At 39.9% G+C, this 15,038-nt stretch overlaps 1 protein-coding gene across 1 annotated transcript in view; it reads left to right on the top strand.

The window, feature by feature from the left end:
* LOC103132179 (MAM domain-containing glycosylphosphatidylinositol anchor protein 2-like) overlaps positions 1 to 12,711 on the top strand; it is a 38,649-nt gene extending 25,938 nt beyond the window's left edge. The window contains exons 5-6 of the mRNA XM_016667199.1: positions 12,233 to 12,505; positions 12,686 to 12,711. Of these exons, the coding sequence (XP_016522685.1) occupies positions 12,233 to 12,505; positions 12,686 to 12,696 (284 nt within the window). The 3' untranslated portion in view covers positions 12,697 to 12,711. The remainder of the gene's footprint in view (positions 1 to 12,232; positions 12,506 to 12,685) is intronic.
* Positions 12,712 to 15,038: the final 2,327 nt, after the last annotated feature.

Below are 15,038 nucleotides of genomic sequence, written 5' to 3'. Positions count from 1 at the left end.
AATGATGCAGTGTACACGGAGCATTACAAGAACAAGGAACGAGTGTTCTGTCAGATCAGCATACGTTGTCAGATAGTCGTACGCTTAGCTCAGATATACGCTGTCATTACCATATGATTTTATTTAATCAGCAACATAGAATCATGACGTAGATCATCATACACTTGGTTATTAACAGTTGTATGGCATCCAGCTGCTTTAAATACACTTTGAAACCATGACAACATTTATATATAGTTATCATTGAAAACAATTTAATGACTTATTTTCGTCATAACTTGCTGCGTATGGTGAACTGACAACTCTTCTGACGGTCGGACTTATTAATCCGCATGCGCAGGCATGGTACTCACTGCATGTTTGTTATTCTGACAGCGTATGGTAATCTGTTAGAACAACGGCTCTCAGTGACACTCCAGTCCTATCTAATAAGTAAAGAGCCGTGGAGAAGAATCGACTGTTTCTGAATGTCACATCACTATATTGCAGACTTTTGGACATAGCGTTGTCCCATATATGCGACAAGTCAATCAACACCTCCGCACAATAATTCAGGCATCACAAATTCTTATGTGTCTCTGTACAGCTAGCTTTGCTAACAACATGTCAATGGAGCTTACCTTCTTTGAGCTACTTTTCTAAGTGACGAAAAAAGTTAGACGTTGTCCCCACCGTCTGTGAAAGCGAAGCGATTTTGACTTAGCTGTGGCCATCGGATTTCTTACTATTTTTGCAGCGCTATTATATTACTGACGATTAGACAAACATTTTCTGCCGCTGAGAGAAAACCACTACGCATGTCCTGGAGCGTCACGCGCGAGTGAAAGGTGGGGAGTGGAGGGGAAGAGGGGAGTAACAGAAACATGTAGTTGCTTGGATTTTAATCGGTGCGCTTTGCATCCACTGAAAACAAAGATGTTAAGAAATAAACTGGACAGTATGCTGTACGTTTAGTGATATTTTCACAGTTGCGGTCTCGACTGGTCTTTAAATAAAATGTCGAGTCCTCAGAGCCTGAGACCGAGACAAGACTGAGACCATCAAAAAATGGTCTTAAGACCGGTCTCGAGACCAAGACCAACTTCGAGTACCACAACACTGCCTTGTTGTATGAATTTAATTGTGTCAAGTTAATTTAACTTAGTTAAGTGAAGTTGTTTCAACTTAGAAATAACAAGTAAATTATCCTCTTCTTAACTCAACTACATCAAGTTAATCCAACTTACATGAACAGTACAGTTTACTTAGCAGAATCTAGGAAACCGATTGCCATAAATAAATTAAGTAACCACAACAAAATATTTTAAGTTCATAAGTTCATATTTTAACAAAATGATATACTTAGCATAACATAACAGTCAATAACCCCAAAGGAACCTGGATGAAGTCTGCCATGGCATCTGAATCCTGTGGATAATAAGAAAAGTAAAAATTAAAAAAAGAATGAGGTGAAAGTTTTGATTTAACTCTGACAAACGGGATAGCAACACATACCAGAGACATTGTAGACATTGTCCTCGAGGAAAACTGATAGACATCACAGGGTATCAACAACTAACTGTGTTTTTTCCAATCTCAATCACCCAAATATTCATCCATCCATTTTCTTTTTACACCCTTGTCCCTAGTGGGGTCAGGAGGGGTGCTGGTGCCTATCTCCAGCTAACGTTTCAGGCAAGAGGCGGGGTCACCCTGGACAGGTCACCAGTCTGTCGCAGGGCAAAACAGAGACACACAACCATGCACACACACACCTAGGGAGAATTTGGAGAGGCCAATTAACCTGACAGTCATGTTTTTGGACTGTGGAAGGAAGCCGGAGTACCCGGAGAGAACCCACACATGCACAGGGAGAACATGCAAACTCCATGCAGAAAGAGCGGGACTGGGAATCAAACCCAGAACCTTCTTGCTGCAAGGCAACAGCTCTACCAACTGTGCCACTGTGCAGCCCCTCACCCAAATATTATCAATACAAATTCCCCCCACCCAAAAAAATATGACAATGTGCCTTTAATATAGCTTCAAACTGGCTGGTTATTGGAAATGATAGAATGTGTGAGGAGGAGTCATGTGCATATGTGCATGTCCAACTGAACAAGATGTAAATTAAAAACTAGCAGAATTTTCTTCACCTTAAACAAAATCATTCAGAATGCTCACACTTCTTTCAATCTGGGCAAGGATCTCAGGAAGTGCATTGTCAACGACTCCTTTTCAGACTTGAATGCAGCACAGGAGATCCCACTTTCCACTCTGGTGAACTCTACAAAAACAGTAATAATCAAACCCAGCTCCAGAGGAATTTTGCTGATTTTGGGGTGGCACAGTAAATGGGCATTTTATTTAATATAAATGCATAAACAACTTTCAAATAAAATACCAGTTTTGTTTATTAATATAAAAAAAACTAAATACTGACATGTAGAAAATGCTGAACAATTATGCTCAGATTTCCAGAAACATTTGCTCATATGTTGCAGAAGTCTAAGAATCTAATGTTTCCAATCACTGAACTCGATTTCTTTATGCAAAGTCAATCTACTCAAGTATTAGTATCAATAGTTCATTCAGAGTTAAGAAGTAAAGAGTTATTGATTCTATTTTAACACCTCTAGATTTGATACGGAAACACTTTGTTTTAACACTGGATTTTAACTACTAATAATATACAACCCAGAGTTACAGAAACAGAAAGTGATTCTATTAGAGTAAAATTAACTCTGCTTTTGCATAAAGTCTACTAACACCAAAACATTTAACACTTTTGAATTTGCTGTGTATCTTCTGTGCTGGCAAGAGAGTCCTGTCTCTGGTGCTGTGGTGGCACAGGGGCAAAGTACAACCCATATATGGAGCCTTAGTTCTCATTGCGGTAGATGCAGGTTCAGTTCATTTTTTGTCTTCCCCCTCTCTCATTACCTATTTGCTGTCAAGCTACTTTAAAATAAAGGCCACTAGAGCCAAAACGTCCTTTAAAAAGAAAAATGCGCTGTCTAGGTTCTAAAATACCACATCAAATCTGAAGAAACATTTGTAGTTGCAACACAGGAAAGTCAAACTGATAGGGAAAGTCACACCAGCTGATTCGAGAGCTGCAACACAAGGTCCCCCACCACCCAAACAACAAAAGCTTGACTTGGGTACAAAACTTGAGCCTGTCCTTTTTATCCTTGGAGCAACTAGTGCCTTTGTAGAGGTTTTTTCTTTTTCAATTTTCAACTTTTTTTTATTTGTGCATCAGGAGGCCTGCTTGTGCCCATCAACAGTAATGTTTAGCTAAATATAATAATTTAGCAAAATAAATTAGTCTGGCTGACTTCGATCTAATAATGACAGGATTCTCAGTTTGTCTGCCTCTATGTTGTTCAGACACCGTTCCCATGGTGAGGAGGAGGGGGCAGATCTGCACCCTCTATCAAGTTATGTGTAAGAATATTTATTTTTCAACATACACCTTTTTGTGAATAAAAATGTAGGTCTTATGTTCAAGTTAGAAAAAAAAATTCATAATTGTTCTTGCAATGGTGGAAAGAATACTCTCCTCGCCCCTAAACACAGAAATGCAGATATCTGCTGCAGAAAAAACCTCTGACTTTAACTTCATCAGGCTGCCCAGTGCTGGACTAAATGCAGCCTGAGTCAGTCCCACCGACAGATATAAAAAAATGTCTGTCTTTATATCAATGCAATTGATGCAATTGATGCAATTCTCCTCAAAGCCCCGGTACCACCTGCTCACTGTTCACTCTCTGCTTTACCTTTACCGGTTTGAACCGCTGCTGGTGGGATTTGCTTTGTTGCTGTGAATAGAGGTTACAAAAGAACCTCAACTGACAAAGAAAGATTTGGCCCATAGCATTTGGAGTTCACAAAATATCACATACTGTAGCAACATTTTGGACCTCAGAAAAACCAAACATGCCACAATTAAATAAATTAAGATCATCGATACTTTGGGGACCCAAAGTATCGATGGACTGGCATAGAGGCTACCGGGGAGTTTCAGGTAGATTCCAGCACAGAGATTGCTGGCTCGCTCTTCATGCAGGGCCGGCCCAAGGTAACATGGAGCTTTAGGCAGAATTTGATTTAGCCCTCTGCCCCCCTCCTAGTAACAACATCAGCATCATTAACATGTTTAAATATAGATTTAGTCTGTGAGAGAGAGCCCAGGTTAATTGGCCAAGTTTAAAATCAATCACTGATTATTGGTTATTATTTGCTATGANTCATAATTGTTCTTGCAATGGTGGAAAGAATACTCTCCTCACCCCTAAACACAGAAATGCAGATATCTGCAGCAGATATCGACTGCAGAAAAAACCTCTGACTTTAACTTTATCAGGCTGCCCAGTGCTGGACTAAATGCAGCCTGAGTCAGTCCCACCGACAGATATAAAAAAATGTCTGTCTTTATGTTAGACATTCTGATATAAAGACTGCAATTCTCCTCAAAGCCCCGGTACCACCTGCTCACTGTTCACTCTCTGCTTTACCTTAACGTCAACTACCAGGCGGTTTGAACCGCTGTTGGTGGGATCTGTTTCGCGGCTGTGAATAGAGGTTACTGCAGAACCTCAACTGACAAAGAAAGACTTGCCCCATAGCATTTGGAGTTCACAACATATCACATACTGTAGCAACATTTTGGACCTCAGCAAAACCAAACATGCCACAATTAAATAAATTAAGATGTCCCCAAAGTATCGATGGACTGGCATAGAGGCTACTGGGGAGTTTCAGGTAGATTCCAGGTAGATTCCAGCACAGAGATTGCTGGCTCGCTCTTCATGCAGGGCCGGCCCAAGGTAACATGGAGCTTTAGGCAGAATTTGATTTAGCCCTCTGCCCCCCTCCTAGTAACAACATCAGCATCATTAACATGTTTAAATATAGATTTAGTCTGTGAGAGAGAGCCCAGGTTAATTGGCCAAGTTTAAAATCAATCACTGATTATTGGTTATTATTTGCTATGACGTATTTGTGTACAAACTCAAACACTAAGATTACACCATATTGTAACCATGGTAACACAACAATCAAGATATCAAGATGATTCTTTAAACTTTTGCAAAGTAAACTTCTTATTAAAGCCTAAATTTACTATTTTTTTCTCTACTGAATGCATTAAATGACAATTAATAGCATTGGCATTGCCAATAAATGATTGCTACAGCTTGAGATCTGTGGTCTGTTACAATTCAACCATTTATAGGGGCTTTTGAATGTCTGGAGGAGTCTACCAGCATCTACAGAGTTTTCTTTGCCTTGATATATCTCAGTCTTACAATTCTAGATTTCTCAGAAGAGCTAACATCAAAAAATGATGTAGTTAACCCCTCTGAGCTTTTTTGATGTCTTTTGATCTCAGTCAAGTTGCTATGGAAGTTAAACAGAAGTAGTAGGGCTTATTTAAAGATAATTTGAAGGTAATTTAAAGGTAATTTTATTTATATAGCACATTTTCAGCAACAAGGCCATACAAAGTGCTTATAGGAATTAAAAGGAAATACAAACACAGTAACAAACCAAAATAATAAAAAAAAACAAAAGAAGAAAAAGCTAATAATGTTGATCCGAAGTATATAAAGTAGATAAATTACATACTCCTATTCAGGGTTGGTAGATCAGTATAAGTAAGTATCCTCTGGTTTAATTCCTTTTCTGCGTTGGAAGAATAGGAGTCTAAAAAGTAGTTACTAAGGTAGCTTTTCTGGATTCTAAGTTTGTTCTAATCCCTGTTCTGGGTGTAAGTGTAAGTAAGAAAGTATAAGTATCCCCTGGACACATTGGGGTACATGGCAACATTCAGAGAAAACAAGAGAGAAAACAATGATATGAGTAAAGGCGGTGATGTCACAGGGCCATAAAACCACGTTAGCTTCCACAGCTGCATGGATACCAGGAGGAGGTGAGATGGGAAGGAGTGTTATGTTTACATATGTTCAAGGAGATTAGATATATGCAGCCCTGCCAAGAAAACACAGGGAAAGCCAATTCAGAAGCAGAATGTCTTAGGTCGGGTAGATTATAAATTTCAATCTCCCCTAAAGTCTCTCTGATACATCTCAGTTCCCAGTTATCCAAATTAGTTTGGTCGTTCCACTGAACCAAAACTAGCAACTTCTCCAAGATTGATTCCAGTCCTCAGCTGGTCTCAGCAAGACTGGCATCCAACTTGTGTCACACCAACAGTCTGAGTGTTCACTAGTTTGGCCAAGTCTGTCACAAATTTGTCAATAATCCAGGAATCCGCAAGCTCCAAACAGCAGAAATCCTGTTATTATGAATAAATCCAGGGTGAATCCCGCTGGGTGTCCCCCGGCAGGACAAGAGGGCTCTCCTGTACCCAGTTTTCTCATTGATAAAATTTGATAAATTACATTGAAAGATCAGTTGACCAGATCCATAAGTTGTAGATTCAGAGGATGTGCAAAGAAAGGCTCCAAAAATATAGAAAAAGACAGCACAAAAAGAGCAAGCAGGGCAGGCACGGGCAGGGAGGGAGTAGAGGAAAAAAGCGTCCGCCTTCACTGAGAGCAAGAAAGAAAAAAAAAAGTAGTAAAATTTAGTAAAGTAGCAGCAGATCTGCTTATTTCATAACATGCTTCATAAGCAGCAAACTTCTCTCCTATCTAGTTTAACAACTACAGTCTTGGATCATCTCAGGCCTCCAGGACTGTCAGCAGCAGAAACGGCAACATTAAACCTGTTGGGGAAAATACGTATACACTATATTTGCTTTGCATTGTCTACATATGATGACAGTGACATAGTATGATCTGAGTCAATATTAGATTATTGATTAATATGGGTTGTTGCTATGTTGTACAGTGTTTTAAGATATTGTTCAATGTGCCCTTTTTTAACTTTTAGCCCTTGCCCCTCCAAAGGTCTCTGCACGACCATGAAACTTCAGTTCAACCTTACACATCAGGAGATACATTGTTTATGTTACCATTAAAAAGAATTTAACCATAAAATAAGTATTGCCAAAGCTTAATGTAATTATTATATTGAGGTGGCGGAGGGTTGTCATCAGCATCTGCTGAAAGTAACTAATAAAGTTACTCAACTAGGTTGAATAAAGTTCAACCTAGTTAAATTACAAATCCAGTAATCAGTAAGGTAACAAAGTTACTATTTCAAGGAGTAATCAGTAATCCAGCTAAAGTCACTTTTTCAAAGTGACTATGCCATCGCTGCTTACAGACAATGGGGACCCACTTACAGGTGCTGGGGAATCGCAAAGAGGTACTGAGGACTGAAGCGGGTAATCCTTGACCCCCTCGCAGGCAAGGAATAGAAGAGGGTGGAGACAGCAGACTAGAGAGCACGGTGGAGCTGTGCAGGGTCTCCAGAGTTGTGGAGGGTCTCCAGAGTTCTGGAAAGCTTTGGAGACTGGCGGTACTCAGGAGACAGAAGCAGCTACTAGAGCAGCCTGTCTCCATCTACCTCATAGGAGATGGGGCTGATGCTGGAGATGGGGCTGAAGGTGTGGTTACAGTAGACTGAGAGACCATAGGTGAAGACTGGGAGTCTATTGTTTTGAGGTGGATGGCAAGTTTTAAGCTCTTGATGCTCAGGGCTTACTGAGGATCGTGTATATGGTGGATGAACTGAGGAGCCTCGAAACAGGTAGTAGCTTGGGGGGAGGATTTATCTTCTTTTTCTTTATGCTTTTCACTTTAGGAGTTTCCACAGTTTTAAGGTTCCCCTGAATAGACCTGGAGAGGAGGGTCTGCTGGATAGTAGAACCGCAGATTCAGGAAGAGCATTGTATTTTACTTCCTGGTCGTGGAACACCACAACCAGCTGCACAGCCTCTACACCCTTAGCAGGGTTCTGTGGGGGGGGTGTGGGAGTTCATCCAATCAGTCTACATGTGTTTTTTAGACTAAGAGAAAGTGGTTCAACCGTGTTCCTTGGGGAACCCTGTGGAGAGTGCTCCGGGTGTATGGGGTTCCAGGCCCTTTCATACGTAGCCTTAGGATCGCATCTCTGCTTTTTGTGGATGATGTGGCCCTACTGGTTTCATCAGGTCATGATCTACAGCTTTCACTGGAGTGGTTCGCAAGCAAGTGTGAAGTGGCCAGGATGAGGATCAGTACCCCCAAATCTGAGGGCAGGATGTCCTGCCCCAAGAGGAGGAGTTTAAGTATCTTGGGATCTTGTTTACATGCTGATTGGTGCAGCATCTGCAGTGAAGTGTGTGCAGTCTGGTCTGGTGAAGAGACTTCTTAAAAAGTGAAGCTCTCGAGCTACCTGTTGCTCTATGGCCTTCTCTCATCTATGGTCTTGAGCTTTGAGTCATGACCGAAAGAACGAGGTCACTGATACAAGAGGTTGAAATTAGTTTTCTCCATAGGGTGTGTGGGCTCTCCCTCAGAGATAGGATGAAAAACTCAGGCATCCGGGAGGGACTCAGAGTAAAGGCGCTGCTCCTTCACATTGAGAGGACCCAGTTGAGGTGGCTCGGGCATCTAGTTAGGATGCCTCCTGGACGCTTCCCTGGTGAGGTGTTCCGGGCACATCACTCCAGGAGGACACCCAGGGCCCAGGACATGCTAGAGAGTCTATGTTTCTTGGCTGGCCTGGGAGCGCCTTGGGGCTCCATCAGAGGAGCTGGCTTGGGAGAGGGAAGTCTGGATCTCCTTACTTAGGCTGCTACTTCTCCGTCCCGGCTCCGGATAAGCAGAAGAGGATGGATGGATGGATGGATGGATGGATGGATGGATGGATGGATGGATGGATGGATGGATGGGTTGCCACAGTTAGTCATCTGTCTTCATCCCTATCTTCTTCTCTTGCAGCAACTACCTTCATATCCTCTCACTCCAGCCATAAATTTCCTCTTTGGTCTTCCTCTGGGCCTCCTGCCTGTCATTTCTATCCTCAGCTTTCTTCTACTGATGTACTTTTCTGTACATGTCTAAACAATTTCCTTCTGGATTCTCTGACTTTATCTCCAACACATTTGACATGAGCTGTTCTTCTGGTGCATTAATTTGTGATATCATTCATCCTTGTCACTCCCAAAATAAAACTTTAACATCTTCACCTCTGCTATCTCCATCCATGCCTCCTGTCTCTTTGTCATTACCGTTGTCTCTAAGCCAAACATCACTGGTCTCACTACCGTCTTTTACACTTTTCCTTTCATTCTCATTGATACTCTTATCGCACATCACAGCTGACACTTTTCACCACCCGTTCCAACCTGGTTGGATATGTTTCTTCACTTCTTCTCCATACTTGCTTTTTGCTCTGGACTGTTGACCCTAAGTACTGAAATTCCTTCCCCTTTTTATCTTTTTTCCCCTGTAACCTCATGTCTCCACTTGGGGCCTGCTCATTCACAAGTATTCTTTCTTGCTATGGCTAACATTCATTTCTCTCCTTTCTGGGTCAAACCTCTATTTCTCAAGATTTTCCCACCTTTTCTCAGCATGTAAATATATGTATGTGAATGAGTGAATAACTGAAGGGAATGCAATTTGGAGTCATCTGGACTTGATAAAGCGCTACAAGTATAAGCCATGTATTTGATTTAATCACAGATTAAAGCAAACATCGTAGCCCATGCAGAGTCCTGTCTAACCTCATCTCTCAACCTATCCATCATCACAACAATCAAGAACTAGCGCAGAGCCAATCCTTGATGAAGCCGCACTTCGACCTTAAACTCTTCTGTTGCTCTTACAGCACACCTGATTGTGGCACCCAGAGACATGAATATGTAGATGCCTCATGGAGCGCTGAGTCCTACATTACATCACCACCATCTTGTAGAGCGATCAGAGTTCCCTAAGTCATGTGCTCTGTGGACTTGTTTCAACAGTTTTACAATAAAAACTGGATTCAATTGCATTACCTTTGCCAGAGCAAAGGAGGAGAGAGCAGAATTTGCAGCCAGAAATTCGCTTCTAAACAACCGAGAAATATTTCCTAAGTAGCTAAATTGGCCCGAAGTAACCGCTGATTGTTAACATAGCAGGTAACATTTTCATACTGTTTTCTAATGAAAGAGCTGATGAGAAATCACTGTTAGAGGAGAAGTTCATTAAAGACCAGAGGATTTTGTGAGGAAAGATCAGTCAGGATCAGAGCTAGAGCTGCTGTTCTTCAGTCTGTTTCCAGCTCAGCTTCACCATGTCGGTATTTAGCTATAAAGATGCTAGGAGTCAGAGCCCAACATGTTGAAAATGTCTTTTTCTGAATGTGAAGGAAAAAATTATGTATTTTCTGTGACACTTTTGGATAATTTATCTTATCCTTGGCTAAAGCAGGCTAAAGCCTGTGAACCAGGATGTCTCAGAAGTCATTGAGTTCTCCCAGTGACCAGCAGACTGAAGCCCTGCCTGTGGCCAGTGTTCCCAGTATAATAAATAAATGTTTTATTCTTTCATTTCTTGTGTATTTTTAAATATCTCAATCTGAAGTATAAGTGTATTAATACAGCTGATAATGAAATAAAAATAATCTACTCTTTGCTGTGAATAGCAGAGTTGACATACAGTAATAAATATTTAATTTCCAGAAAAAAAGAAAAATATGCAGTTTAATGTTTGACAATGACTGATTTATCAAAATCATTGTCAATGACTTTAATAAATCAAAAGTCATGTATCAATAATATATAAAAAATAAATACAAGAAAATATTTTTTTTCTTGTCTTCAAACATTAAATGTACATTAAATTATGGAATCATATAAATATGTGCTTTAATAAAACACTGTAAAAGTGTCTGTTCATCAATGTCAATCTAAAAATTATTGGAATAATTTCTATCAAATAAAAACATTTTGCTCTTTATTCAGAAATCCACCAAAACAATTAAATAATCACATCAAAAGTTAGAAACTCTGTCTTTAGTCATTTCTCTGATTACCAAATATATTAGTGTGTGTGTGTGTGTGTGTGTGTGTGTGTGTGTGTGTGCGTGTGTGTGTGCGTGCGTGTGTGTAGGTGTGTGTGTGCATGTATGTGTGTGTGTATGAGAGAGAATGTGTTAATGACAGGTATTAATACTTTGTAGAATGGCACTTAAAAAGCACTTATAAAGTTTGGTCCATTTACTTGTATTAGCATACTGGCACATAAGCCACATTCTATATGGCAGATCCCATGACGAATCACAGCAATGAGCTGACCCGCTCCCGCGCCCTAACCCTACATTTTTGGATATCTCCCTTGTTTAGGCATCTTCTCTATCTCTAGTATCTCACTGGACAGCCTAGTCAAAAACTCTGCAACTAGCTCTCCTTACCACTTCCGTACTTTCACAGGTATATCATCCGAATCAACTGCCTTTCCAGTCACCATCCTTTTCAATCCCTTCCTTGCTTCATCCTTACTAAGCCAGTTCCTGGTCCACTGTTTCAGCTTCTTCTCATCTTTGTTCTGTCTCATTTTTTCCATTCAACTTTTTGAAGTACTCCTTTCATCTTTCTCTAACACTTTTTGTAATCCTTCTCTCCCTCTTTACTCTCCAGGCTAGTCAGTATTCCATATATACTTCTACCTTCACTTTACGCTATATCTGCCTGTACTCTTGGTGACTCTCAGTCAGCTCCTCCTTGAAAACCACATAACATTCTTCCTTGTTCAGCTTTCACCAGTTTGTCCTTGGTTCTGTCTTTGTCTTCATCTTTCTCACCCTAATTCTCTACACATCACCATCTTGTATTGGCTGGCAACCCTCTCACCTATCACAGTCATTCAGGATCCGCAAACATGTGCTCTCACAGCAGTGCCGACATTTCCATGGAGCTCCTCTGTGGAGCTGCAAGGGTTAGCTCCAAGCCGAGCTTCTGTCTCTCAGAGCACTCCTGGCCCCTCGTTCCCCACTCAACTCCTTCAGATCAACAACAACAGCAATTAGCAAACACCTGGTGGAAGTGCGCATCTGCTGAGCTCATCATACAAATTAGTTTGCAGTGCAGTCCTAAGAAGATTGTTAAAGGTTTAATGAGGAAACATTGAGATGATGTGCTGAAGGTAGAGTTTCAGAAAGACCACCAACTTCTTAAAGAAACAGAGGTCAATTTTAAGGCATTAATTTTCAATGTTAATGTTTTTAAAGAAATGTTTGATTAATATACAGCATTTTTATAACAACTGAAGTTGTAGTTACTTTGGTGTGTTATAAAATAGCACTATGTGCCTGGAAAATGCATAATATTGCCCTTTAATAACTAGTCATGATTTTCTTCTCTGTATTTCAGTCACTCCAACTGTGAAGCCGGTTTACACAGAGGTACGTCAGGCACTTGGCCGAGCATTCAGCCTCACCTGTAACTTACTGCAAGCTTACCCAGCTCACCATCTGCAGTATGAGTGGAAACTGGGCTCACGGCTGCTCACTGTTGGTCAGTTTAGTGACCAAAGCCATGACACCAGTTACCATGTTAAAGCTCTGAACCGAGAAGGCTACGGCGAGTACACCTGTGACATCACCAATGAAGCCGGTTCAGGTCGGTGCACCTTCCTACTTACAGGTGAGTCAGTTTGAATGATACGATTATAAGTTTTTAATAAAATGTGACAGTGTGTGTGGGTGTGTAGGGATGGTGCGATAAGCACATGATAAATTAAAATGAGCTCAATTATGAAATGAGGGGTGAGGATTCTCAGGTGCTTGCTTGTTTGTTTTTGTGGTGTATCTCTTTCTACCAAAGACACTGGATGACAAACAGCTTCACTCCGGCACATCAAATGACGCCTCCCCTCTTGTTTTCTTACAGTAATGGGCTTGGCATATGTGGAGCAAAAAACAGCAGCGAAAAGTGTCAGTTTTCTATTACTCAGGACGAACACAAAACATGGGATGTGAGAGCAACGGCATGGACAAAAAGTTGAACAATTTTCAACTTGTGCCGCATTGCTTCCTTGTGTCTGAGACTAATGGTTGATATATTTTGAAGGGCAAGGTTGTTCACAGAGACTTCATAATCCAATTTATGTACTTATGATTTATTTATGTATTTTGGATATTGAACATGTTTTAAGATCCAAAATTAAGAATATTACAGACCCAGTCATGGCTACTTCCATGTCATAGGAGGATATATCCATTCCAAAATCAGCCACTGATCTGACTGATGATAGGCCAGCACTGGTCTATCTATTGATGACGGACTGTTTGATTGTATCATCTGCATAGATATGGTAACTAATCTTATTTCCGGTTATAACCTGAACTGGTGGAGCTTATAGATATTGAATGAGAGGGGAATCTTGGGGTACCCCGCATGTGACTTCTGTCCGCTTCGATGAGAAGTTATTTATTGAAACAAAGAAATCCCTGTTCCTTATGTGGAAACATAAAGAACATTGGTCCAGTATTGGACAGAAGAATCCCACCCAATTTTCCAGTCGTTTCCAGAACAGCGGAACCAGCACTGTGGTTCTTCCACAGTCTGTGCTTATATGTTTGTCATGTTTATATGTTACTAAAGTTGCATTAGTAACTACTAAGATACTTTTAAATAAATTGGAATAGAAATATTTCATTATTAAGGGATTTTAGTTAGTTTATGAATAAAATTTGATCTAATGAAAGATATTTAATATATTTAAATTTTCCATGTCTTATCTTTTCATTCATTCTAATCAAGAAAACAAAACCTTTTTAAATTTCCATAATGTCACATGATTAAAGCAGCTTAAAACTAAACATTAAACCCTGAGATTACTAAAATGATTACAATGTAAAACCACACATTATATACCCTCATGATCACTGAAATATGTTGGCACAACTACTGCCTGAACTTCATATATCTGAGATTTAATATAAACATGATCTATCAAAGTACCTTTTTCAGTGGTTGCTTCTTCAACCATTTGTAGGTATCCTTTATCAGAAACAAATTTGGATATGCTTGATGACTTCAAAATATCATCAATAAAATCTCCAATAGGTGCTATTGTGTCATTTTGTTTCTCAAGGCAATCAAGTAACTTTGCTAAATTTTTCTTAAATAGTGATAAAGGATATAATGGTGGTCAGTAAATTACTCCAAGGACTATATTAAAACGACAAAACCGATACACTAAACATTCCAAATTCAGCTCTGGTTGTTGTAGAATTTCAAATTCCACATCATGTACACAATAGATGCCAACACCACAATGTTGTTGGTCTTGCAACACAATCAATTCTGGATGCCTTCCGGTATATGATAAATGTCGTGGTCGGTTGGAAAAACTATAACCTTCTATCATTACTGTATCTGTTTGGGTTGAAGACAACCATGTTTCCGTCGCAGCAACAATGTAGGTTTCCATTGTTCTGTAAAGCAGGCCAAATCTTTTACATGCTGATTTAAACTTTGCACATTCATCAAGAATACAGTAAAGAGAGATGTGTTAAATCGATCCAACTGAAAAGTTCCACTCGAAAGGGGTGTCATACTCTGAAGAGCAACAGCAATGTCATCCTTACAATATATCCTTTTTTTCATCAAAATCTTGAATCGTCAAACCTAAAAGACTTCTAACGCGACTTACAGCAACATAAGCTTGTCCCGGTGAAAATATTTTACTAAAAGGAACAACAGCTTCATCAACAGTAATTCCTTGAACGTTGTGTACAGTACATGCCCATGCTAACTTGAGTGGAAACTGTCTACGCAATCCACCCTTCAAAGTTGCATGCTCTTCCTCAGGTTCAATAGGTGTTGATCCTGCTAAATCTGATGATGCTTGAGACTGCTCTTCCTCTTCTTCATGCCTACACGATCATCATCAAATTTAACATAGACAAATTTAGGAAACTTGTCCTTTTCAGGTATTAATATTTCTGTAACAGTACCGCTGACACTGTTGTGACTTTTTTACACTTATGTTGTTCGGTATATTTGCATGATAAGTGACTGATTTACAATTATATGTTAAGCATAATTTACATGATGATTATTATTAATTGTATTGAACATGATTGTATATAATTACAAAGGTGAAGTGAAATATATTTAAGTGCAAGACATGATTTATTTGAATAGAGGAAGTCTTTTATTTTGAAGAATG

This window comes from Poecilia formosa, unplaced genomic scaffold (assembly GCF_000485575.1).
Source record: "Poecilia formosa unplaced genomic scaffold, Poecilia_formosa-5.1.2 Scaffold947, whole genome shotgun sequence".
Classification (NCBI taxonomy): domain Eukaryota; kingdom Metazoa; phylum Chordata; class Actinopteri; order Cyprinodontiformes; family Poeciliidae; genus Poecilia; species Poecilia formosa.
Note: the sequence above shows the minus strand (reverse complement) of the source record. Positions and strands in the feature narration are given on the sequence as shown.